Genomic DNA, 26,862 nt, shown 5'->3' on the forward strand with positions numbered 1-26,862 from the left:
GAACAAATTCAGTGCCAGGACACTCAAACTGTTGTACCAAGGCAGCAAGAAGGTGGCTCAACTGTACACCTAGGCCAGAAGAGCCATCAAGGAAATCAATGCTTTGCAGATTAGATACAGGTTTCCCTGTGAAACTCATGCAGCAAGTCAGGGAGCAATGAAAATAGTGGTGTTTTGAAACAACTTCAGTAAGTTTATCTGGTTAGCATTGTAATCAGCAGCAGTAGCACACACAACACTTCTGACCCACTTTATTACCACCCAAAGGAAACGAACATATTACATCCTCCCTGATAAGTCCTCCCCATTCAGACAAGATACTTTCGTGACCAGTTTTGACTCACGGAGTTGATGGGGGAGGGAAGAGAAAAATAGTAAGAACAAGACAGCACAGACACAACATTTTTCGATAAACTGAATTTGTAAACATGCAGGTCATTTTCTTACCTGCTCCTTCCTGCCTACTCTGTATTGAAACATTTGACAAGATACACAATTCACTATTGGTGCAAGTTTGCTCCACTCAAGCCCAAATCAGATGTCAGAGCTATGACAGCAGGGAAGGATACACTAAAAAATTTCATCTTGGGAAGAGAAAACCATGCTACTAAACTACAACTTGAGTAGTCAGCTATGATGCAAATGGGGCAAACTTTAAAAAAAAAAAAAAAGCAATTGCACTAGCTCAGACTGATACCCACACACCCCCAACATCCTGCCACTGCAGCAGTGAGCGGCAGATGTGGCTCTCGCACACCTGGTCAAGGCAACTGCTGGATGGGTTTCCACAGCACACCCTCCACGCGCCTGGCAGGCTGCAGTTTTAGCAGCCAGGGAAAGGCATGCAAGGCGTGACCCTCACTGATTAGGGAACCAAACTGAAGGGAAGGGGAGGCAAGAGATTGAAAAACTTGAGCCAAACAGCGAGCCTCAATGAGATCCTGCTGATTTCTGGCAAGCAAGCTGGCCCAAACTGTGTGTGTAAAGAAGCCAGGCATGTCTGCACAGCTATTGTAAAGAAAAATAAGAGATGCATGAGCAGGTTGCGGACTTTAGACGGCTGTCCCAGCTGCTGCTAGGTCACTGGCAAATCGTGTACCCCACTTTGCTGAACAAGCCAATCTCCCCCACACCTCTCACAGCACAGGAGTTATCGGCAAGCTGCTGAATACACCAACAAACAAGCATTTCTGAGCAAGCTGGCTTTAATTCTGCTGTCAGGATGCCAGCAGGGCCCCAAGTCCTAAGGAGATCAGATTTGTACTGACAGACACTCAGGCAAAGCTGGCATGATGGAGGCTTGCAGAGGCCTGAGCATCCCCCGTACCTGCTTCCTCTTCATGGACCTTCCCCCCCGTTCTTGGACTGATGACAAGTAGTTTCCCACAAGGAAAATCCTGCGCTGAGGTCCAAAAGGTGGGGGCAAGCACCTCGTTTGCTTGATTTTTGGGGTACCACAGCACAGGGGCTCATTGGCCCTGTGAGCTCCCACCCTGCCAGACGCAACTGCTTGGCAGCTGCCTGTGGCACGGGAAGCTCCTCTGCGTAAAGCTGAACGGTGGTGGCTCCTGTGTTTCATTTCCAGGATCCGAGCCACAAGGAGAGCTAAAAATACCCAAATTAACCATTCCTTTTCAACACAAGACTCACTGATGGTGCCATGAGGGTATTATACAACTGCAAACAGGAAGATGTGGTCCGCAAAAAAAACAAATTGAACTGGGAAAAATAGCTGGCCAGGACAGAATCTCTGAATTCAAGCATGGACCACACCACCCAAAAATGTGGAGGAGCTTCTGCTACTTGCAATTGTGGTGGCTAGCTCTGATGTGCTTGCAAGCTTTCTGGTGTGATATAGACAGGGTATCATTTTTGCTCTGCATTGATTACACACAGAGAGCTCATTCTGCCTATATCCCATGCAAGCTGTATCCTGAATCGGCTGGCTGCTTAGCTCTGTGTCACCCTGCATGTCACGAGTTAAGCAGGAAACTTTTATTCCTGGTAAAACCCATTGCAAAGAGACAGCTAGGCTCTGGAGCTAAGGATTTCTTCACATGCAGATTTAGCAGCATTTTTTTTTATCACTGCCCGGTCTTTATGCTGACATCTAGACTTTAAACATCGTCTGTGGGTAATACAGGAGTACATTACTCACAGTGGCACACCCGGGAGAACCAGAAAATCCTCTCCATTTGAGCCTGAGCATCGGCTTTACCCTGGAATTACATTTATCTCTCTGGCACTAGGCTCCCATTAATGGAATTACCAGGCAGGCGGCTTCAGACTTAACACTTGAGAGAGGCAGGCTGGGATGGCATCGCTCCAGCCTCAACCCGCAAAGCCTGCACTGTTTCTCCATCTTCCAACAAGCTGCCACCCTAATGAGCCCGACCCCATGACGAGAGCCAGGAAAACAAAAGAAACAAATCCGAACTGTCCAGGGCAATCAGTATCTTTCTAGGAACACCCAGGCCTCTTGCCAGGTCTCTTCCAACCCCAATTTAGCTCTCCTGCAGCACAGAGGGGGATGGCATGTGCAGGAGCAACCCGGCAGGATGCTGAGCCAGGAAGCACAGCTGGTGCTCAAGCACTTAGGGAGGCGAATCTGCACCAGTCCCTCTGCAAATACCTGATGCTGTGGGTGTCAAAGCAAACCCACAGCTAAGGAGAGGACCCATCCACTTCAAAAATCATGGAGTAAGTCTGAATAGTTGTTTCAGAAATACCCACTGCTATGGAAAATGGGGAGGCGTGTGGTAGCAAACCAGCCAAGATTGCTAACGGCAGCGCGGGAGATTGTCTTGCACGTGCTAGAAAACTTCCTTCCATCACACAGCAGCTATTGCACTGCCATGCTGAGCAATTTGCAGCATGGCATAAACCAGTCCCTTAAATCACCCCTGCACTACTCAACAAAATGGGCACTGGGAGTGCCACAGGCTGCCAAAAGCTAAAGGGGATGCAGCAGCAACCCTACTACAGAGCTCCACCAATAGCACTGCAACTTCAGCGTCTCTGGGGGCTGTTCTTTGCACAGAGAAGCAGTAGGTTTGTTTAGGTAGGCTTTTTTCCAGTCACCTGCAAAGGGACTTCTCTGTCCTTGGCAGAGAGGGAGCATAAGGAGAAAACAGAGATTCACCAGCATTTGAACAACGTTTGCCCCAGGTATGGAGCCCCAGGTGCACAGTACTGCCAAAGCAAGTAAAAGATAGCAAGGGGAAAGCTCATTTGCAGAGTGTAGGCATGCCCTTACAACAGCTTGAGCTGTGGGAGCTGAACTACTCTCTCCTGTAATTAAAATGCAGGAGAGGAAAGCACAGCAATTACTCCAGCATGATTGTGAAGGACTAACAGGCTTGGAGTTTCAAAGTTGATCTTAACACACACTCTTCAGTGCAATTTTAATTCTGAAAAAAAAAAAAAAAAGGGAAAAAAGAGTTTTTGCTGTGAGAAAAGAACCCTATTATTAAACCACACAAGGAGCAAATGAGGGAGACTGGGGCTGGGGCTGACGAAGCAAGGCTGAAGGCAGTCCTCTCTTCCCCGCTGCCCGTACATTTGCTCTGCTAGTTGCTCTCAGCAGTATAACGATTCAGGGAGGCAGACTGCCCCGTGACAGGAAAAACACATGTAACACCCAGGCAGTGAAACCTCACATCTGAGAGCATCTATGCAAAACACAGCCTGAAACATTTTTTCCAGCTCCACAGAGTCGACTTGATGTTTTGCAAAACGCTATCACTTGCATCAAAGGTGAGATTCGCCAGCAGGAGATACTCTCAAGCATCTCCCTATTTTCTGCATATCAGAAAAAGAAGCCTATGGGCAAGACTGTGGGGTCCTGCAGCTCAGGGTGATATAAAAGAGACAGGAGGACATCAGAAAAAGAAATGACACACATGCAACGCTCTTCAGCCTGGCAGACAGGGGAATAGCATAGCTAAGAAAACTACTTTCTTTTTAAAATAACGATAAAGGTAAGAAGCCATCAGAATTATAAGTCAGGCTCCAAGATAAGAAAACATACTGCTGGATGGGTGTGGCTGCCTGCTTGTTTGGTCACTGTTGGGTTTTTTTAGAAGATAAATGCCTCTTTCAGAACATGTTTGTTGGCCAATCTTCCCTCTGCTAAAAAAAAAAAAACAAGAAGGAAGCTCACAACCGTGAAAATGATCAATGAAAGGCAGGACAGTTTCTGAAGAGCTGAGATCATGCTTTACAGGCCCTTTAAAGTAAGATGTAACGTATTAGTATGTTGAAAAGGACAAAAGAGGAATAAATTTAAAATTCCAAGTAGTTCGATAAAATACCATTCAGAGAAGCTATTAAGCAAACTCTGCAAGAGGCAGAGCCCATTCACAGACCGGAACCTGTCAAGAAAAAGAAATACATAATTTTTTAAAATCTGTTTTTCAATTGTAAAGCTGCTGATACATAAGAGTATTTAATCAGAAATTCACAGTCTGGTGGAGGCTAGCTCAGCAAATACCTCCAGAAAAAAGGAACTTGTACATCAGAGGAAGAACTAAGGCAAATTGTTTAGCAACGGTGTAAAATTGAGCAGAGAGTGGGTTTGAATCCAACAGAACAATGGGTTGAACACAGCCAAGGTAGAAATACAAAAGCACTGCAGGAAAGCAAACAGTGTAAAGCACCCAGGAGCTCGATGGAGCAAAAGCCACAGCAGGTCCCGTCGCTCTCTCCAACCTCCCCACTGCTCAGTGAATTGCAATTCACCCTGCCAGCAAATTCACCCTGCAATTGAGCCCTGCTAGCTCAGCCCAGGACTTTGCTGCTCTCCAAAGAGCAAGGTGTTAAGCAGCCACTACTGAGGACTTTGTAATAATTTTGGTTTAGAAAGCATTCTGCATTGGCCTTCACCGAGTTCAGTTTTGCCTTTTTTTATTTAAGAACATTGGAGGGGAATAAAAGTGAGTGAGCACAAGCCAAGCCCTTTACTAAAATGACAGGTTTTTAACTAAACCCTGGATATTGCCGCTGCTGAACACAGCTTTAAATTAAAGTGTCAAGTCCGTGAATAGCCTCCTCTTTCTCAGCATAGTGCTGGCAAAGAAAGTCGCGACGCTCTCACCCACTTTGCTACATGCGCCCTGCTCGAGTGCATCCCCTTTTCCCCGCCAAAAATTGGGCACCAAATCCCAGCTGGTCAATGCAGCTCCCCAGAAGGCTCCAGCACATGCCCTCATCCTCCATTTTGACATGCACCCACAGATCACTGCTCCAGAACCAGCACCTCCTTCCTTGTCCAACAGGGAGATGTTGCCCTTAACTTCAGTTGGAGCACAAGAGCAAACGGAACCCTTTCTTGAGGGAAAAGACCTTATGATTCATCATGCTGCCAGCTTTCACTTTTTTGCGTGTTGTTTTAAAAGCAGATATCGCAAGGCAAGAAGGGGGGGAACCAACTGCAAACAGCAGGTTCGCTAATTCAGGCACATGAGCTGCCGCATCTCCGACTGCCCTTGCCACCCGCAGGGACCAAACCCAGCTGTCCCGCCAGCTACATCCCAGGCAGCAGGTATTTTGGGGGCTCCCCCAGCCGCCCACTGGGCACCCAGGCCATACCTGTGCCACTCTGCACGACCCCAGAGAGCAGCAGGGCTGGGTAGGGCAGGTGGAGGCTCACCACCCCATCCCCCCAAGGAGCATGCCCGGCTGCAGGGAAGGCGAAGCCTCCCCTAACAGCAACCACGGGCAGCTCCTGTGCTGCTTCACCGGTGGGGGGGGGGGAACCCCAGTATTTGGGGGGGTTTGTTTTGCTCTGTTTCGACCTCAATGCAAGCCCACCTCGACTCAAAGAAACCCCCCTAATCCCCTGGCAGAGTCTCTGCCAGGTGCACAGCCCCATGCTCCGACCCTCCACGCAGCCTCCACCTTGGCAAACAGCCCTTTGCAGCCCCCCCCTCCCCCCGGCAACCACACAGCCCTTTGCAGTCCTTCACCCCCCAAAATGCTTTCCCGTGCACACCAAGCCCTTTGCAGCCTTCCCGAGGCCCCCATTCGAGCGGCCCTTTGGACACCCCCTCGTATCTCATGCTTTCCCATTTGGGGGTGCCGCAGACACACAGCTATCTGCAAACCCCTAGATGCTCCCGGGCACATAGACCTTTGCAACCCCCCTGCCCCTGGGCACACAGCCTTTTGCAACCCCCCGGTGCCCCCGGGCAGGCAGCTCTCCGCATACCGCGCTCCCCCGATGCCCCCACGCCTACAGCCCTCTGCACCCCCCCCGATGCCCCCAGACACATGCCCTTTGCACCCCCCCCGCCCGGTGCTCCCCCACGCACGCTCCCCTCGGGCTCCGCACGCCGCCGTGTCCCCCGGGCGGACTCCGCCGCGCACGCCCGTGCACCTCAAACCTTCTCCCGTCCCGTCCCGTCCCGTCCCGTCCCCCCGCCCCGATGCGCCGCCCGCTCCGTGCCCCCTCCGGTCCTCACCGCGGGCCGCCGCGCGGGCGGGCGCGAGCTCCCAGCCCCGCCGCGCATCCTCCGGCGCGCGGGCCGCCGCCAAGCCCCAGCCGGCGCAGCCCCGCGCAGGCGCGGTGGAAGGCCCGGGCGGGACGTGCAACGGCCGGCAACGCATGGCGCCTCGCGAGAAGAGAATAGAACTGCGCCGGGAGAGCCTTGGAGGCATAGGGGGAATTAGCTCAAATGGTAGAGCGCTCGCTTAGCATGCGAGAGGTAGCGGGATCGATGCCCGCATTCTCCAAGTGTTTTCTTGCCCCACCCACCCCTTTGGCTGCTAGGCCGCAGCGCTCTGCTTTTGCGATCCACCGATGCATTTTGGTATTTTCTTAAAAAGTCCTTAAATTTTTATTTGCTTCCCTAAAGTTCTTGAAGATACATTTGCTTAACCTGTGGTTAAGGCAAGCAGAGCGCTGTCTGCTGTGTGTACGGCACTGCAAGAGGGCCTTTTACTTTCTCATTTAATACTGGACAAGGCCTGCAAGAGCGAGCAGCGCTCACTCCTTCCGGTGTTTCCCCCCGCAGCTCCGGCCCCAGCCCTCGCCTGCCTCTCCCATCCAGGCGCCGGAGAGCTCTAGAGAGCCCCTCTCCTCGGAGCCTCCGGCAGAGCTGAAACACTGTTTGCCTTTAGTAAATTTGAGAAGGAATCAAAATACCTCAAGGAGGCATTGATATACGTGCCATTTAGTCAAAAAACTGGCAAGATTTTGCACAGTTAATTTATCCAGGTGCAAAGTTCAGGCAAATATTAAAATTCTTCACATTCTGCTGTTATTCTACTGCAACAAGGAATAATCAAATGCTTTAAAGAAAAAGAGAGCAGATTTTAGAAACTGAAGATGTATCATTGAAAAAACCCAACCCCATAGGAATACACTCAGTTGGCATTTCCATCCCAGTCACAAGGTGAATCAGAAACCAAAGGCGGAAAACAATTCTGCACACTTTCTCTGGTTACATGCGTGAAGAAATGACATTTCGGACACATTTCAATGGCAAAGAGTGGAATTCAGCTTTGGAGCCGCTTACTGCCCCCAGCCTACACCTGAGCAAACTACAAAACGTCCCATCCCCAGACCTTGGCAGTGAGCCTGAGGTAGGCTCACCCCTCCATAGAGCATTGCCCGAGCCCTGGGGCGGTTGATGAGGGAAGAGATCTGGCTCAGAGCCCATGCTCTTAAATTCCAGGGGACTTCCCAGCATGTTGATCAGATCCCTAAGCAGGACCTGGGGCATGGTGGAAAACATCAGTGGGTACCTTCCAGACTGACCAAATTTTTCTGCAACATCCTTCCATTAAACCACATCTTCAGAAAGAGTAAGAAGCCTTAATATTACGGTGTCTCCTTTTAAAAAGCATAAACCTGGGGAATCTCTTGTTGTCTGAATAAATCTCATGTGCAGAGATTTTTGCAGAGCAGCACTACTTAGCTGTTGTCTTTTTGCGCACCTATAGCCATGCTGTACCCCAGGCTCGAGTCCTGTCTATTTTACTCTTTAAGTCCTGCAGGTCTTTGAAAGTCCTTCTAACCCCACTGCCCTTTTTTATAGGCAGCATGGATGTTTAAATAACGCAATTCCCAATTAATTCCCAGTAGCCCAAAGAAGAACTGGATTGAAGAGAGGATGTAGTGGCTTTTCAAAGTGATTATTTGGCACAAATACCCATGAATCCTCATGGGTAGTAACATGGAGATTAGAAAGAGATGTCTCCACCGTCAGTGGACATCTACCAGTCCTTTCCAGAAAACAGCAATGGTAACATGCAAACAGAAGTCTCAAAAACAGATGAGTGTATGGCTGCTGGGGATTTTTAGCTTGAAGATTTCATTCTTGCTTTTTAAAGCTGATTTACACTCAGGCTTCTGAGTCCTAGACAAACTAATGAAATGACCAGCTGTCACTACAATGGTCTTCAAAGCTTCAACAAATGATTCGAGCCTTCCTATGCAGCAGGATTTAACAGGAAAGTGAAATCCATTGCAGTCTCCTATTTCATCAGCTGCTCCACAGCCGGCAATGAAGAGACTGTATTGTGAAATACATTTGTACCTATGGTCAGCTCCTCTCATTTTCCCTGCTAGCCTTGGCCTCGTCTCAACACTCAACCCCTGCAATATCTTGGTGACCACGGGCAACCTCGGGATGATGGGAAACTAAAGGAGGACCTCAAGTCTGGTCAAACTGATGCTGCATCGCCCTCTGCAGACTGGCAGGCAACAACTGCCACGGGTTGAGGCAGAAGATGCAGGAAAAAAAAAGCAGGGTTGGGCAAAAAACTCCTCTGACCATACTTTTTCTGCAGGTCAATACACTGCAGTCGTTGAAGAGCACATCTGGAAAGCCCCATTTTCTTGGGGCCCCATTTTCACTGGACCCACGGTGAAAGACTATACACAGGGATAAAATATTACACAAATACTCAGCACTATTTCATTATAACGATTCCCACCTCCCGAAAAAATAAATCCCGCATGAAACGAAGGGACCAGCTTTTCTTTTACAAGAACAAGATGACCACATCAGAACAGCTAAAAATTCCTCCCTAATGGCTTTCTTGTGGGAATCTATAATGAGCTGCCACAGTATGGAGCATCCATATGTGTACATGCACACATGCAAGTCAGGGTGAGCATTTGCCTGTATTTGCCGAGGAGCCCAAAGCTCACTCAGCCACCTCGCAGCTCCTAGCTGCATTCTACCAGCATCTGTTTACTGACCTCCTTTTTTTTTAGCTCCGGAGGCATCAGCTAATCCGCAGCATTGGGTTCTCCACACTCACTCTGCAGATGCTTTTACTCCCTGGTGCTTTATCAGCCCTCTGGCTCTTCAGGAATGACCCAAGTTTTGCATTTCCTCCCCCTACAAAGCCTTACTTCAAGTCACACACAAGCTCAAGGAACAAATGGCTTCCAGCAATGGATCGAGTAACAGCTAAAACAAGACTCTCAGTGCAACAAATGGAGCCGGGCACATGCTTATGACTCACTGTTTTGACTGCCATGGCTGAATTTATGTAATGAATTTGCTGGTAGGTATCGCATGGTCAAGTTAGCAAAAGATCTGTCAGTACCCTGAAAATTTTGTTGTCTTTAATTGCAATTAAGTATATACACAGAGGCCTCAGGCAGAGCAGAGAAGACAGAACGGGAAACTGCTAGAGGGGGAAAAAGCAAAGCTTTCAGCTTACATTGATGAGCTTAATTTAAGTATCCTTTTGTAAGTTTGCTCTAGAGTATGTATGTAAATTTAGTTTTAAAATGAAGTCATCTTAAACGCAGAGAAACATCTCAACTTTCCCAGATCCCAGGACACAGGACCTCCCCTTGCTGGGTCCATGCCAGCAATGTCCACAAGTGGCAGGGTCAAGGTGAGCACCACCGTGCTCTCTCTGGTGCAAAGGCCAAAGGAGGGGGAGACCCTAAAAAAAGAGGAGATAAATTTGAATGACCTCAAAAAGGGCATGGTGAAACAGTGATAAAGAATGAGGGAACCTGTGTTCCTGACAGGGCAGATGTCACCGTCAGAGTCCTCAGGGAGTCAGACCTGAGTCTGTGCAAATGCCCAAATGGACGTACCTTTCATGCCAGGGGTCTTCCACTGTTTCTGTGGAAAGACATGCACATGCATTTCTCACCAGTGTTTGCTGTTGGCTTTCTCAGCCCCATTTTGCAGAGTTTCCTCTGGACTTGTGTGTATCTCGGTGAGTAGGACAGCCTGATCCCGCTTACTGGGGAAAAGGCAATAGATTTTTCCTGAGATGCCTTTTGTTGTCCCCACAGTGAGGACAGCCAATGGGACAGCAGGGAGATAGAAGCTGGTAACATCTTGGCATGGCTACCTGGCTTGTAAATCTAGTTTTTCACCAGCACAGACCAGTGTGTAGTGGGTGCTTTGTCCAGGGCATGAGGTCTACAGAAGGTCCACATGACATAAACCGCTCTGAAACCTCTAACAAACAGTAGACTTTGTCTTTTAGAGACTCCTGACGTTGGTGGCAGAGCAGGAACCGAAAGTGGTGAGGTGCCAGCAGTGGCTGGATAGGAAATGACACTTTTGCTGTTGGGCTGAATGACAGGCATCTGCCTTCAAATTACCTGGTGCACCAGGAGATGATGCAATGTCTTGCCAGTGTTCACTTACTTCCTAACACTAGTGGTCTTCCTGAGAGCATCACACTAAGCAAGAGGGCAGAGACATCCTCCACCAGCTGCAGCACCCTACCCATACACCTGCCAGGGAGCGCCCTGGCAAGCATGGAAGCCAGAAGCTCATGCCATCCCCAAGCTCGTGGCTGGGGTTAAGCAGGTTTCAGGTCAGATCCAGGGGCACAACGACTGTTCTAGCAACCCCTCTGTGTGGACGACCCTGTCTTTCCTGGGGGGGAATGGGGAAGAGGTGCATCCTCTGCGATTCAACTCTCTTCTGGGCACTAAGGAAGGTGGGGTTTAGCTCTTTGAGCTCTTCTGGTGATCAGTTCCCATCTCCTCCAGAAGAAGGACAATAAAGGCAACATCGGGGAAAACCTCTAGTGCTCCCCCTGGGGTGAAACAAAGGCTGTGCTCCCCAGCCTGCACTGCCACCTCATCTGCTGGCATCAGCAGCTGTGGGAGGGAAAAACGGAGCTGGCCTTCTGCATCCAGTTCATTTGCAGTCCATTGAAACATTAATTAATCTTCACACCATTGAGGATGGGGGGAGAAAACAGCTTACTTCAACCTGCAATTAGCATGCAATGCAGCTTGAGCAATGGTGGGGTAATCCTCAGGGAGGGGAAGAGCCAGACAGAGTTTGGGAAGAGGAGGTGTAGGACTGGGGGCCCTGCTTGCTGCCAAGAGGCAGTTTTAGGGAGGCACAACCAGGGCTGTTCCCAGCGTATTCCCTTCCAGGCTGTGTGAGCATTCAGCATGTGCAGGAGCAGGGGGCTGCCCATGCCCTAGTCCCTGCTGCGGGGGTTAACCCCCAGGTGAGGTGGCAGGGAGGCAGTATCACTACTTGTCCAGGCAGGACGGGGCTTGCTTGAGGAATGGAGAAACTATTTGCAAACTCCAGCATCTCTATCCACACTTTAACACTGTGGTGGCCTCATTTTTGGATGGATCCTTCAATGGCAACTACTCCCTTGCTCTGGGCTAAACCCTGGCGAGTGGCTACATGATCAGGGTAAGAAGTTAAAGCTGCCTCTATCACCGTCAGGTTTTGTGGGATGTTTGCATCGTCACTAAGCCAGGTACAATTGTGTACAGAGTGCAGCTCCGCAAGCGCCTGAAGAGCTGTCCTGGGAGGAAAAAAGCCATCACAACCCAAAAATGCTCTTCTCCCTCTAGCAGGCACCATGTGTACAACAGCAGAGGTTGCGTAGTAACAGCAGCAGGAAGGCGTCAGCTCTGCCCTCCTTGCTCCCTGCAGAGCGCCGAGAAGAGTGAGGTATGTATCAGCAGGAAAACTGGGCTCTTAAACTCCCTAAACTTTCCCTTCTGCTTACCGGGAAGGAGCACATAGCATTTTTAAAGCTGTATGGCGCAGAGGCTGCTTTGTGGGGAACAGCTGGCTGTGTTTAATTGAACTGTTGTGTGAGCCAGGGAGATGGGGATGGGGTATTTGTAGGAAGAAGAAACTGGGGGAGAAGATTTTGGGGGAGAGGAAGGGAGGTGACTCTAGAAAGCTCTCGACACTTCAAAACCTTTCTTTGCTCTGTCTTCTGAAAGTCTGAACGAGCTTTTACTGGGGCTAAAAGTACTGGGAAACAATAGGGAGACAGGGAGTAGCCAGCAGCCGGAGGAGGAAGCAAGCCAAGCGATGATGAATGCCTTCCAGCCCCGGCCAGGCGCTGGCACCCTTGGTCCTGCTGCAGGATGGATGTGCAGGCAAGCTGCTGGTCACTGGGGTCAGGTGGGTGCAGCGGCACAGGGAAAGCCAAGGGAGGGCACAGTCATCGCAGCAGCAAAACTCCGATGTGCCCATCCTCCATTGCTCTCATGGCTTCATTTAAAACAGCCTTTATGCTGGCAAGGCGCAGCTCGTCTGTTCGTCAACATGTTGTGCTAATGAGGGAGACAGAATATGAGAGAAGATGCGTCATGGATAGGACTGGTGAAAGGGATAGAGAGGAGGGAGATCCCGAGCCCTCCAACCTGGGCCCCATAAGCAGCTGTCTGGCAAGCTGGAAGTCAGGGAATGTCACTGAGGAATGGATATTTTTGTTGCTGTTCCTAGTTCAAACAGTTCCCAGTTTCGACCTCCCTGGGGCAGTACAAGGCGGGTCCTATCTCCCCTGGCCGAGACGCATCCCCATTGCATTCCAGGTCCCAGCGTGGGGCAGGGGTTGCCCTCCCAGCCCAGATGGGACATCTTCCCATTGAACGTTTGATCCACCCATCCCTTGCGCATCCCCTCGCTACATGGATTTCCCCCTCTCCTGTCTTGTTTCCTGGATATCACAGTGCTCCTGCTCTGGGGGGAGATAGGGGTGGATAGGAAAAAGGGGCAACAGGGGAAGGGGGAAAAGGGAGAAGGAGAAAAAAGGGGAGGAAAGGAGGGAAGTGGGGGAGAAGATGACAGAGGGAACAAATAGGAAAAGAGGAGGGAAAGGGGAGAAAAGGAGGGCAGAAGGGTGGAAAAGGAACAAGACGGAAGGGGGAAAGATGGGAAAAGGAGGAAAGGGAGAAAAAAGGGAAGTAGGGAGAGGACTGGAAGAAGAGGGAAGGAAGGGAGAAAGAGGAGAGGAAGGGAAGAAAAACAGAGAAGAAAGAGGGAAGGGCAGATGGAAGAAAACAGGGAAAAGAGGGGAAAAGAAGGGAGGCAAATGAGGGAAGTGGGGAGAGCAGAGGAAAAAGAGAAGAAAGGGGAAGGTGAGAAGGGGAAAAGAGAGGGAAAAGAGAGAAGTGAGAAGAACACAGGGAAAAAGAGGGAAGGAAGAGGATATGGAGGAAACAGATTAAGAAGAGGGGAGGGGGAAAGAAGGGAGGAAAAAGAGAGGGAAAAGAGGGGAAAGGGGAAAAGAAAGGAGGGAAACGAGGGGAAGGGAAAAGAAAAGAGGAAAAAGGGAGGGAAAGAGGGAAGCAAGGAGAAGACAGGAAAAAAGGAAGGCAGGGAAAGGTAAGAAGGGGGAAAGAGAGGGGAAAGGGGGAGAAATGGCAGAGAGAGCAGGAAAAAAGGGGGGGAAGAGGGAGGGAAAAGAGGAAGAAAAGGGGAGAGAAAGAGGAAAAGGGGAAAGAAAGGGAAAAAATGGGGAGGAAGTGGGACGGTAAGGACAGGTCCCGCCCCGCCGCGCTCCGGCCGCCGCTGCCCTTCGCAGCCGCCCCGCGGGGAGGAGCCGGGAGGGGCCGGGGAGGAGCCGGGAGGAGCCGGGGAGGAGCCGGGAGGGGCCGGGGAGGAGCCGGCAGGGGCCGGGGAGGAGCCGGGAGGAGCCGGGGAGGAGCCGGGAGGAGCCGGGAGGAGCCGGGGAGGAGCCGGGAGGGGCCCGGGAGGGGCCGGGGAGGAGCCGGGGAGGAGCCGGGAGGAGCCGGGCCGGCTGCGGCTGCGGCTGCGCGGGCGGGCGGGGCGGCGGGGCCGGGGGGCGGGAGCTGGGGGCGGGAAACCCGGGCGAGTTCCGGCGTTAGGCGTTAACTGCGCTGCAAGGGACGTGGGGGAGGAGGAAGTCTTGTGAGCAAAGAGGGCAGCTGCCTGCGGCAGAGTGACCAGGCAAGGAGCAGCAGTGATGGCGGGTGTGCCTGCGGGGGTGGGACCGAGCCGGTGCTCGGAGAGACGGTACCCCGAAACGGGATTCTTCCTCGGCTTGCCGGAGGGTGCAGAGCTTGGGGAGGCGGGGGGAAAACCCTTTTTTGATCTGAGGGAGGTAAAACGGGGGGGGGGGGGAAATACAGTGAGCAAACTCGGGAGGTGTTTGCTAAATTATATAATTGGTTTCCTTTACTCCGTTCTCTCGCTTCCACTGTTTTGGGTGGCACTGATTTTAACGCCACGTCATTCAAGCCTCTTTACACGTGGGGCTGTGATGCGAGCCCGCTGAGGACGTGGTCCGTGACTTCCAACAGTGCTTTGCTTTGGGTTTGAAGGGGGAAAGGCCAGGTATGTACATGAGCTCTGCTAACGCTATACTCGGTGTCCTGGTTTCCTTAGTGTTTTTTAGGAGTTTATACTCAGCACCTCGCTCCTCTCCTGCCGTGTCCTCTCGTGGCACTTCCTCTCCCCACGTGGGTGAGGGACTTGTGTGCTCTGATACCGAGCCCGCCTCTGTAAAAGCCTAGTTTGGGACACTCTTAGTTTTATGGTAGCAGGAGGTGACTGAGATGGGGGAAGGCAGTGATGAACTGCAGTCAGTAATGCGTGGTGGGGTTTTTTTACTGTTCACATTCCAATGTGATAGCTCAGGAGACTTTTTTTTTTCTTTTTACAAATACACTGTAGTCTGAGTCATGTTAGCAAAGCCAAGACATCAAGACTGCATTTTGTCACTTACTGGAGCACTGCCTTTAATGCTATCCCTTGTAGACTCAGCCTGGAGTTCAGCGATGGCCTTGGCATATTTTTGTGCATGTTTATCTGGAGCTGCTCTGCAAGGTGCTGTGTTTGCATCAGTTCAGAAATGCAGTTTGACTGCAGAGCAAAAAATATTCCTACTTACCAGCTTCTCTGTACTTCAACTTGCTCAACCAGAGTGAGCTTTCAAAGCTTGGCTATCAAATCATGGAGGAATATTTCTCCCATCTGCCTAGGTTCCACCTCTCACATACAGATGCATGGCCAGTGGGTTTTTTTAATCTAAGCCCAGGCAATTCCAATGCTCGTGTTCCTCATTCACCCTCATCCTCTAAAAAATACCCTAATTTTAAGTGTAGCTCCAGGTTCAACAATCAATCAGGTGTGCCACCCTGGTGGCATACTCAGTGGCTATGTGGCTCCGTAGTGCGATAGAGAGTAGCACCAGTGCCTCCAAAAAGCTTTTGCTGGTTAAGCTCCCTTGAAGAGGGAAGGGGAGCACCTTACTCTTGTAGAAGCAGCCTTCAGATAACAAGCTGTTGCCATATCTCTCCAGGATCTATCCACATGCTTTTTGCCTCTTGGAGGAGGGCCTTGCCAAGTCCCAGACAAAGCCACTCCAATGCGGCTGGCTCATACTTGTGCTTGCAGCAGGCTGGTGTTGGAAAAACACAATCTGTCCTCTGCACAGTGTAACTCGTGGCTGAGAGCTGGGTGGGTTGAAGAGGATTGTTGCTTTTCAGTCAATGAAAAAATGTTTGTTTTAAATTTTCAGATCTTATCTCAACTGTCAAAATGGAGCTTGACATCCAGTGTGAGGAGATGAGCCCATCTAGATGGGCTGAACTTCTGTCCACAATGAAATCCTGTAAAACCATCAGGTAGTAACTAGTTGTGTATCATCTTTTCTAAGAAAGAACTGTTGCATTTCTCTCCTGTGTTTTTCAGCTGCAGAACTGTTGACCTGTGACTTAGAAATTGCACAGTAACAGGAATGATTTTACCTATTTTTATCCAGAAATTTAATTGCAAGGTGGTGGTGGTGGGGAAACCTACCCTCTTGCAAAGTTTTATCAACTACAGATAAGCATCCTTTGGTATGAAGTAATGCTGCCCTTGTTCTATGGCATGCCATAGAGCTTAAGCTGCGCCAGGGGAGGTTTAGGTTGGAAATTAGGAAAAATTTCTTTACAGAACGGGTGGTCAAGAATTGGAACAAGCTGCCCAGAGAGGTGGTGGAGTCCCCATCCCTGGAAGCATTCAAAAAACGGGTAGATGTGGCACTTCGGGACATGGTTTAGTCTAGTCTACCCTTGATTGGCTTAGAGTAGACTTGGTAGTGTAGGTTAATGGTTGGACTGGATGATCTTAAAGGTCTTTTCCAACCTAAACGATTCTATGATTCTATTCTATGAACTCAGCTAGGTAATGAGGTTATCTAAACATTTGACCACTGTTTTGGTAATTCTGTCTTTCTCTTTCAACCTCAAGAGAAGGAAGATGTCTCTCTGTGCTCATTAGGTTGCATACTGTCTGGGTTGCAGGTCAGATGCTGTCAAGTAACTGTTACTTAACAGTCACTCACAAGCCACATGCTATCAACTTTCAGTTCTTCACTTGGCCTTCAAAAGCACCTGCCTTGTGTGTTGAGCATACCAGCATGAAGGAGTAATGGTTTTAAACTAAAGAAGAATAGGTGTAGACTGGATATAAGGAAGAAATGTTTTACGATGAGGGTGGTGAAGCACTGGAACAGGTTGCCCAGAGAGGTAGTGGAGGCCCCATCCCTGGAAACATTCAAGGTCAGGTTGGATGGAGCTCTGAGCAACCTGATCTAGTTAAGCTGTCCCTGCTTACTGCAGGGGGGTTGGGCTAGATGACCTCTAAAGGTCCCTTCCAACCCAAAGCATTCTGTGATTCTAAGGAACCATCTCCTGGAGTGTAAGCTGTAGGACAGGGTTCAGAAGAGTTGCTTCTTCACTCTTTCCCCTCTTCTGGTTGGGAATTCACACCCCACAGGCTGGCATCATCTTGATTGGGCTGGAGAGGATGGGCCACATCAAGCCAGCGATGACTTGGAGGAGGTCAGTCAGGTTGAAGGTGACTTGCTTTTGTTTTGCAACAGAGCTTTTTTGCAGGCAAGCTTCATGGGCCTGACCTTGACTTCCCAAGGTCTGCCTTGGGTGGCAGAAGGCAATGGGATAGTTGTCTCCTGGGCAGAGGCTGGGCTGCTCAAGACATAGTGAATGAGAGTGGCTGTGGCAGGGATTGTTAATCAGTGTTGAACACATTCCCGTTGGGAGCCAAGTCTTCTTGCCAGAGGGACAGGAGAAGCGACTTAAAGCCTCAGTTTTCATAGTGTTGTCTAAGGAGAAATGACCAGGCAACTTTTGGCAGTCCTGGCTGTGGCTGTGCATGGGGTTGTAGGGTTCTTCATGAAGCGTTCCCCTTGCCCCATGTCTTTTCTGCCTCTCTGTACACCTCCCTGCCTGTACTGGGCTCCTGATCCTTTCCTTGGCTCTCCGTCCAATGCAACTCCCCCCATCAATTTAGCAACAACTAGAAAAATGCTGATGTCCAGTGGGAGAAGGCTCTGCCACACTGCAAACTTGCAGTTTGTGTACTGAGAGTCACACTGGAGTGAGGTGGTGCAGACCAGTATGACTCACCTACAGGAGACCAAACTGCTGATGGGTGTCTCTGGGGCTGGCTGAAGACCCCGCCTGGCTGGTCTCAGTGAAGAACCAGTCTGACAACCTGTAAGCTGGCCTCTGTTTAGACATAGCTTCAGAAGGTGAATCCTCCAGCTGAAGCCCTGCCAAGGGGGAATGACTTGAGTCACATGCCCTCTTCTTTGCAGCCTGGAGGAGGTTCACAGCTTGGGGAACTGCCATCCAGCCCCTCCTGTACAGCAGCCCTGCAGAGGGAGCACGTCTTGGTTTGGGCCATGCGTCACCCAACAGACCATACTTATGGAGGTATCCCAGGGACTGCAAAGGAGTAAATTGCCCACTTTGCTTTCATGGGGAATGCTCCAGCCACCTCCAGAGCAACCCTGAGGACTAAAGTGTTCCTTCTCTCCTTCTTTCAGGATGGATGACTGCAATCTCTCTAGCAGTAACTGTGAGGATCTCTCCTCCATCATCAATACAAATCCATCTCTCACAGAACTGAAGCTGAACAACAATGAACTGGGAGATGCAGGCATTGAATACCTGTGTAAAGGGTTGCTGATGCCAAGCTGTAGCCTGCAGAAGTTATGGTAAAGCCCTGTTGATTGTCTTGCTCTAACATGCTTGCGGAAGTTTTTGTCGTAAGTGGTATATTTATTGGAAGACTCCAGATCTGTCTTCCTTTGTCTTCCAGCACTGAGGGAAGGACAGGTAGGGTTTTCCCAGCCAAGCAAAGGCTTTCTGGAGACTTTCTTTAGAAGAGGTAACAGGTCTTCCCCTGGCCTAGGCAGCTGGATTATCTGTTTAGGCTGGTTTAAACAAAAGGATGACCACAGAGGGCCCCGCTCTGCCATTAGCACATACCTGACATTTTCGCAAACGCATTTTTCAGAGGGCTCTTCTGCCAGTTCTAAGCACAGCATTTAGCGTCTGGTCCAGTTTGCTCACTCCTTTCTCTAGGAGCCAAGCAAAAGGGTGTTCTCATGAGCCTTGGCATTTCAAGTGCTGTCAGTCTTCCTGCACTCTACCAGACTGGCTCTGCCTCAAGCCTTGTCTTCTCAGTTGGGCAGGGCCAGCTTGGTTCAAGATGGCGTCTTTTGCAGAGGCACCAGCACCACATTACAGAATTAGTGGGCTTCCACCAACCATGGTGCAAGAGCTTCAGTCAAAGCCAGTGGCTGCTGCCCCTGCTCTTCCCTGACCCTCAAAGAGATGCTACCTTCTCTGTCCAGCATCTCTTCTGCAGGGTACTCAAGTCCTCCAGCTCCTGAGGTGGGTCTAGGATCTTCATGACACTAGCTTGTAAAAATCAGTGGCCTTTTAGATCAGATGTGCCTGCTTCAAAGTCCCTGTGCCCCCTGCAATGAGGACTTGCTGACAAATAGGGGGAAAGTTGCCTGTGAAGCTAATCAAACTGCAACTGATGGGCCTTCAAGAAATAGCTGTGATACTCGGTACTGGAAGACTAACACAAGTAATTTTTCAGAGAGTTTGTCCTAAGCTTCAAACTTCTCCAGGTGCTCAAGTAACAGCCTGGATTAGGCTGTTTCAGTTCTGTAGAAATGATTGTCCCTTTTTGGGGTTCTGGTAAGGTGCATTAGGGAATAAAAGAGTAACCAAACCCAAGTCAAACTTAGTACCACCATGCACAACACCACTCTGTTGCCAGAAAGTCATGTCCAATAACTAAACACTCCATAACAATACCAGCACAGTTCCTACACTACTTCTCCCAGTCTGAGTTCTGAAGGATCAGCTTCACAGATCCTTCTTGTAGTATACCATTAAACTTCTAAATGATATCCAGGGATTTAAGCCAAGTTGGACAAGATTTTTACTTTTAGCTACTCTGGATCACATTTCCAGAGGGGGCAAGAAATCATACGATGCCATTGCTTTATCTCTGGGATAAGCCTCACGATGATTAGAACACTTCTATAAAGCAATTGTAGTGCTACTTATTGTACAGTGGATCATTCTTCTGCTAGAGGTGCTATATGAGTGATTACACTGAAAGAAACATGGGAGCTATTGTTCATACTATAGGTATAATACTAGCTGATAAAATATTTCAGCACACCTGCAAAATAGCAGTACTAATCTGGACTTACAGCTTTCTAGAGGGTTATGCGCTGTCAGTGCCATGGTATCCTTTCCAAGCTCAAACCTCAGCAGATGCACCTCTCTGAGAAGAGCCTCCATAATTCTGCGGATGTGTTTCCCTCACCCCGGTTGCTTCTCTTGTTTAGGCTGCAAAACTGCAATCTGACGAGTGCCAGTTGTGAGACTCTCCGCTCTGTCCTTAGCGCACAGCCATCCCTGACAGAGCTGCACGTAGGTGATAACAAACTGGGAACTGCTGGAGTGAAGGTGCTGTGTCAAGGGATTATGAACCCCAACTGTAACCTGCAGAAGCTGCAGTAAGTAGTCACTGGGCTTTTTTGGTTGTCAGACAGGTCATGCTTGTCTTTCCCTTGAGACAAGCAGGAGTTTTGTTGCCAGATGTGGATTTCTTCCTGTTTTATCTGAAATTGTGTCATGCTTATTCATGCTGGTAGGTCTCGTGGGTTTGTAAAAGCTGGGTGTCTATTCCCATGGGCTTTGTTTAGCACTCCTGGCAGTGGTGACTGGTAATGCAGGACCTCTCAGACTCCCAGGGAAAGTCTGATTCTGCTGCACTTGGTCCTTGTTTTATGACTGAGCGGGACCCAGGTCTATTTCCAGCCCCCAGCTCCTCTCGGGAAGGCTCGTTGGCAAGGCTGCGTGATGCAATGCAAAAACTCAGTCGCGTATTCCAAGGCAGCCTGTGTGTTGGTTTGACGGAGGACTAGTGTAAAAATGGTGTGGGTGATTAGTCTTGCTAGGGTCCCCTGTGGTCTACTTTAAGAATTAACGCTTCCTGAAATGAGCAGGGAGATGCTGTTAAAAACTCTTTACGGTTATCTCTATCTTCATGTGTTGCCTGGTCTCAACTCATGTTGGCATGTTTTCTGCCCTGGCTAATACACACTTTGCCCAGCTGATGTCTGGCAGGTAGCAGGATGTTGTTTCTTTTCTTCTTGCAGGCTGGAGTATTGCGAACTCACAGCTGATATTGTGGAAGCTCTCAATGCTGCTCTGCAAAGCAAGCCCACCCTGAAGGAGCTCAGCCTGAGTAACAACACGCTGGGAGATACAGCTGTAAAGCAGCTGTGCCGGGGCCTGGTGGAGGCAAGCTGCAACCTAGAGTTACTACAGTAAGGAAGAGCTGGTCATCTCTAACTGCAACTAGTCCTGCTGCTAGTCATACCATCCATAAGACAGGAAGAATTATTGTCAGGAATGCTTGAAATTTAGGCCAAATTTTTTTGCTGGCTCAGATTTCTGTAACTGGAAACTGCAAGCAAATGTCTGGGGCTTTCAGTTTGGGGTTTTTTTTACCTTTTTTTTTAGCATATGATTCTGAGCTCACTCTTATGCCTGTTGGTGCAGTGTGAGCATGTACCTCAGGTTAAACCTGCAATTACAAGAGGTGACTGCTCGCCAGTATCTGAGAGCAGAGGAGCAATGCCCTCAGTGGCTCCAGTTCTCACCCCGGAATTACCAGCCAGCTGAATATATTTTTTCAGATCCCTTTTTTGCTTCAAAACAGAGATGCTGGATTTGGCCTTGTTTCTGGGGTAAAGCCCCTGAAGGGGTTTAGGGGAGAAGCACAATTCATTTTATCTTGCCGCTGTGCTTCAGCAGGGGTTGGCTGCCAGGGACTCACTGTGTGATACAGCCAGAAGTTCCTCTTAAAAAGGACAGTTGATATAAAGGGGGAGTTTGGCAAAAGATCTTTGCATTAATGGATATGAATGGCTGAGTCAGAGTAAAAGTGCCCTACAGCCTCATGGAGTGCAGAACTGGTGTGTCACCTCACCTGGACAACGCCCTTCTAGGTTACCTGTATCATCTCTGAGCCTTGCAGGGTCTAGCAATGCCCAGCTGAGCTGCGCTGGTTTGCAGCAAGGAACCAGCCCATAACACCTTCTCAGTCTGAACTGGTGGTGTTGGGGTGTATCTAACACAGCGGGTCTGGAGCAGCAACTCCAACTGTGCTTTTTTCTGCAGCCTGGAGAACTGTGGCATAACCAGTGAGAGCTGTCGGGAAATTAGTGCTGTTCTCAGCAACAAGTCATCACTGATAGATCTCTCCGTGGGGGATAACAAGATTGGGGACTCTGGTCTGGCTCTGCTGTGCCAAGGAGTGATGCATCCTAACTGCAAAATCCAGAAGCTATGGTAAGGGTAGGCAGAGGTTACTTAAATCCCTCTTGCAGCCTCTGAGCTATCTACTTTGTGCTGCTGGTTTGCTCCTAAGCGGAAAGTTTCTCAGTTACACCCCCTAGTGAAACAAGAATGTCTCTACTGCAAATTAGTTACTTCTCAAAACTGGGTGGAGGACACCATGAACAAGCAGGAATACACTGAAATTGCTTGGATCAAATTCTGGGGAGAGGGTGAATGGAAATTTGTGATGGTGTTGTCTTGGCTTCCTGTTGAGTTACCTGTCTACTAGAATTGCATGTTCCTATTTCTTTTTTGTGTTACAAACAGAGCTTTTGGTGCAGTGGATGGAAAGTAAGGAGAAAGCTGTGTGGTATGATACATGAATGGGTTTTGCAAAGGATAGAAGAAAATTACATGGTGTAACCAGAAATTCAGAATACTAAAATAGGACTCTGTTTTCTAATCTAAGTCATTCTTAGGGGAAAATACTATTTTGTTCTTCCCTGCAGGTTATGGGACTGTGATCTCACAAGTGCTAGCTGTAAAGATCTCTCCAGACTCATCAGTACAAAAGAGACCCTCACAGAGATCAGTCTGATAGACAACAACCTGAGAGACTCGGGGATGGAAATGCTGTGTCAGGCACTCAAGGATCCCAGATCTAAACTCCAGGAGCTATGGTGAGCTGCTGTCAAGTTTCACATATCCACTGCCTTCTTTGGAGACCTCACTGAAGAAAGATGTAGGTGAAGTAATGGCCACCAGATAGATCCTCAGTTGCGATGGTTCCACGAACAACTCATGCTAGTTGTTACCTAAAGAATTTAGACTTACAGAGCTAAAGGGATTTGTATTTCTAAACTCGCAGACACTTTGAAGATCTGTCCATAGTCATCCTGTTATAAGGAATAGGAGACCAAGCATCACTTGCAGAGCTTCTGTCTAATATATTTTATCGTGCAACAAATGGCCACTGAGAGACTTTTGAAGTTTGGAAGGCCTCATGTAACAGCAAAATGAGTGCTGTGATCAGATATCTCAGGTTCTCCACTGGGTCCAAGCTCTCTCATTGGTGAGCCAAAAGAAGGCTCTAATGACATAAACTGTTCTCACCATCCTCTCTGCTGACAGTGTTACGTTTTAGGCTGGGATGGTCTGGTATCACATGGCTGGGAGAGGAAAATTGTTCTTTCACGTAGAACTTGAACAAGCAGCACTTGAGCTTTCCTACATTGCAAGTTCAGCTTCTGCCCCCAGCTGCATTCTTCCCCTGCCCTGGTGGCCTGAGAGTTGATGAGGTGCCTCAGGAGTGCATGGTGGAGCTGAGAGTGACTGTGAGAGCAGCACACTTCATCTCTGATCATTCCTGTGCTTTATGGGCAGGTGCCTTTCCTAGGTGCACGCTCTGAGACAGACATCCCGAATATAAAGAGTGGGAGAGGTGCTGCTTAGAAAGAATTGAGCAGAGGAGGGGTTGAGAGGAGTACGGTGATTTATGGGAAGGCTTTGGTTCCTCTGTTCGCACTGTCTGGGCTCCTGTGAAGCAAAAGTGAAGAAGTGAATGGTGCCTGATACTCTCTAGATATCCCCCATCTAGATCTCATGTCACTTTTGCCTTGCAGGATTAGGGAGTGTGGGCTCACAACTGCTTGCTGCAAGGCCGTCAGCTCTGCTCTCAGCATGAACAAGCACTTGAAAGTACTGCACATGGGCGAGAACAAGTTGGGAGATGCAGGTGTTGAACTCATGTGTGAAGGGCTGCTGCACCCCAACTGCAACATCCAGTCCCTATGGTAAGGTGCACCTTCAGAAGTAGTCTTCTCTCTTGCTGTGTTACCATTCCAAGAACGGTGTGCAGAGAGAGGAAGATGGTAGCATGGTATTTTTTTTCTCACATGAAACAATTCACACCACAAACTGATGTTTAACTAGTCCACTAGCAAGTAAACGGAAGCCACAAGTGCTTCCATGCATCCTGTCATTCATGGTCTCTTGCAAGTACAGGCTGTCACCCATGTGCTGGTGCATCATAGCCATGCACAGGCACTCTCCCAGGTGCAGAACTGTAAGTTCATGGTGCAGTGTACCTTCAGGATCTAAAGCAAAGTGTGGGGAGGCTGGAGGGATCTTGCTTTGTTCTGCAAGCAGCTTCCCATGCCCTTCTCTGAACCTGCCCACGGGGCCTCTCTCAGGTGGGGCACTGAGATGGAGGAACTGTTGGTCCAGGTCTGGTGCATTAATTCCCATGCCTGCCGGTTGCAGTGCAAAGCCTGCTTGAATTCACCAGTTGCCTCCTGCTTTCTATAGTCTCTATGGGTGCTAGCACAAGTGCTGGTCCAGCCTCACCAGTAGGAGCAGGAGGCCAGCTGGAGCATCACCTCTACCCCTGTGGTGGGATTCTCCTTCCCCATCTGCCTGTTCCCTTTCCAGGTGAGCACCAAGCTCTGGACTGGTGTGGCTGTGGCCTGCGTGATGCTTGGGGCACTGTGCTTCTCTCCTCCACTCCATTTGACAGAAGCCAGAGCTGTGCTCTGATGCTCAAGACTCACAGTGAGTGAGTTGAGCAGATGAGTTGTGGGAGACATCAGTAAGACTTGAAGTCTCTGTCCAGAAAGATATGTTTGCTGGCCAGTTAAAGCTACTCAGTTCTCAGCTGAGAGGCCTCAGTTGCCCTTTTTAGAGAGATGGTTGCAAGTCTCAAGTAATAAACTTGAGATGATTTATGATCAGTTTAAACCAAAGAGAAGATTATGCATGATGTTGAAGTTGAGAATATCTTCTTAGGGTTCCTTCTCCTCCTGTAGCCACACACTCTTAAGCTTCAGGGAGGACTTCTGGGTGTTCAGCAGTCACCACGAGGACATCTGTCTCTGTGGTGGCGCCTCTGCCTCTGTCGAGATGCCAGCTTAACAGGGTTCTCTGGTCTGCGCTAAGGATGTCAGTGCCTGCTGCCTGAGCGTGGGCTGGTGGGCTGGTCTCTGGAGCCATCACTCACTGCTCTGGCCTCTCCCTCCTCTCCATCCTCTCCCTGCAGGCTGGGTAACTGCAATCTCACGGCAGCCTGCTGTGCAACCCTTGCCACCGTCATGGCTACCAAGCAGTGCCTTACCGAGCTGGACCTGAGCTACAACTCTCTGGAAGATGATGGCATCAGGAAGATTTGTGAAGCCTTGAGGAATCCCAGCTGCAACGTGCAGCAGTTAATGTGAGAGATGTTTGTGGTCCTGCTTGTGTTCACCCTGGCAGGTCGTGAACTCCAGTGAGCTGGGGGGCTGTGGGAGGGGGCCACGAGTACCGGCTCTCTGGGAATTGCAACTGGGGGTCAGATGCCATCTGCATAATGCAAAACACTCCTTGTCCCTTCCAAGTGATGTGACCACAGTGCCTTGATCTGCTTGGGTCCATAGGGCCCAAGAACAAGGAGAAGGTGGTGCTGGGGAGGAGTAAGAGGGGCCTATGTTATAAAGCATGTTTCTGGCTGCTGGGCCAGACTCTCCAACCTAGATGGGGCCCTTCCTGTTATATGATCTTCCCATACCAGCCATTTGTGCGTCTTTCTCTTTCCTTAATGGGAGGATGCTCACTAAACCAGCTTGCCTTTTTGTTTGGGTATAGTTTGTATGACATTTTCTGGAGTTCTGAAGTGGATGATGAACTGAGAGCCCTGGAGGAGTCCAAGCCTGAAGTGAAGATCATTTCATGAGTGGTGAATGCCTGGCAGAGCAACGTCAAAGCAACATCCTCTTCTTAATCTGAACTTTTTCATATATAAAGCTATTAACTTAATAGAGAATTTGCTTGTACCAAAAATGTTTGTGGATTTCCTGAGTGGATGTCCAGGGAGCTGGTCAGCCTTCTGTGCATCTCTGGATGTACTAACGCTGAGGCTCATGAAAGCTTTGTACATTTTCACTGCAGCATTACTCTCCTTGAAATAAACAATTACTGGACATGTTCTAGAGGTGGGTCTCTACCCTTTAGGAGCTCTTTAATCCTATTATCCCTTCTAATGTGTTAGTCAGTCTTTAAAGAGAGCTCCTTTCCAAAGGCAGGAGGAGAACTACCTGCTCTATTTTTACTGGGTGGTGCTTTTGCCATGTCTCTGAGGAAGATTCTCCAAAAAAACAAATGTTTTTTTTAATCTAAAATGGAGATCTCCTCTGCCTTTCCCTAGAACAGTTCTTGGAAAAGCAGTGGTGGCCGGGGCACTAGAGAAGAAAGAAATGAGCAGATGTTCAGCTGTGTAACTTCAAAATTGGTGTCCCTTGAAAAGTGATTTTTTCCTACAAACAAAAGATGCTGTGTGCATTTCTACTAGTACAGGAAATGATTAAATGTTTTGATATGTTTGCTCTGGCAAGAGTGGTTCTACAGCAACTTTATTAAAGTCTGTTTGCAAATAATTAAATGCTTCATTTTTCTACTTAGAAAAATAAGATGTATGTGTATATTTCTCCTTTAAGACCAATCCATCACTTCTGAACTACACTACTGCTAATACCTTGTTTTACATGTTTGCTTTTGGCGAGTTCCTAGCTGAAGCATGTCAGGAGAAGATCTTGGCCAAAGCCTTAGGTGGACAGCAAACCTAGAAGACATAGGCATTCCCCTGGTTTCAGGGAACACCGACTGTGTTTTCTTGCCCAGTCAGAGTTATAATAAACCTTGTTCCAAAGGAAAATACAGCTGTTGCACACCTAAAACACAAAAGAATGAATGTAGCTTTAAAAATGTAGGAGACAAACCTGGCATTGCCCTAGGGTGGTGTCATGAATGCAGGTCTGTGAATCCTGCTCATTATGTCAATTCACTATGAATGAGTGACTTTACACAGTTTGATTTAGTAAAAGTTACAATTTACTTGTAGCGAATTGCAGAATTTGACTATAATATTTTCAATAGCACTCAATCATCAATGATTAATAAAGTGATTAGACAAAATTGATCAAAACAGTGACTTAGTTACAGAT

The 26,862-nt window shown here is 49.0% G+C and overlaps 1 protein-coding gene across 2 annotated transcripts; it reads left to right on the forward strand.

The window, feature by feature from the left end:
- Nucleotides 1-14,135: 14,135 nt before the first annotated feature.
- On the forward strand, nt 14,136-26,208 carry RNH1 (ribonuclease/angiogenin inhibitor 1). 2 transcript variants are annotated; one of them, XM_075712672.1, is made up of 10 exons: nt 14,136-14,171; nt 15,745-15,850; nt 18,061-18,231; nt 19,891-20,061; nt 20,707-20,877; nt 21,734-21,904; nt 22,402-22,572; nt 23,515-23,685; nt 24,927-25,097; nt 25,508-26,208. In XM_075712672.1, the coding sequence occupies exons 2-10, from the start codon at nt 15,765-15,767 to the stop codon at nt 25,593-25,595; spliced, it is 1,371 nt and encodes a 456-aa protein (XP_075568787.1). In that variant the 5' UTR covers nt 14,136-14,171; nt 15,745-15,764; the 3' UTR covers nt 25,596-26,208. The 2 variants fall into 2 exon arrangements, with proteins under 2 accessions (XP_075568787.1, XP_075568788.1); XM_075712673.1 differs by lacking the exon at nt 14,136-14,171 and adding an exon at nt 14,491-14,558.
- Nucleotides 26,209-26,862: the final 654 nt, after the last annotated feature.

This window comes from Pelecanus crispus, chromosome 6 (genome assembly GCF_030463565.1).
Source record: "Pelecanus crispus isolate bPelCri1 chromosome 6, bPelCri1.pri, whole genome shotgun sequence".
Taxonomy (NCBI): Eukaryota; Metazoa; Chordata; class Aves; order Pelecaniformes; family Pelecanidae; genus Pelecanus; species Pelecanus crispus.

Coding starts and splice junctions, on each gene's coding strand:
- RNH1 (XM_075712672.1), top strand. CDS start 15,765: ATGGAGCTTGACATCCAGTGTGAGGAGATGAGCCCATCTAGATGGGCT. Junction 20,878..21,733: donor TGCAACCTAGAGTTACTACA/GTAAGGAAGAGC, acceptor TTTTTTCTGCAG/CCTGGAGAACTGTGGCATAA. Junction 25,098..25,507: donor TGCAACGTGCAGCAGTTAAT/GTGAGAGATGTT, acceptor GTTTGGGTATAG/TTTGTATGACATTTTCTGGA.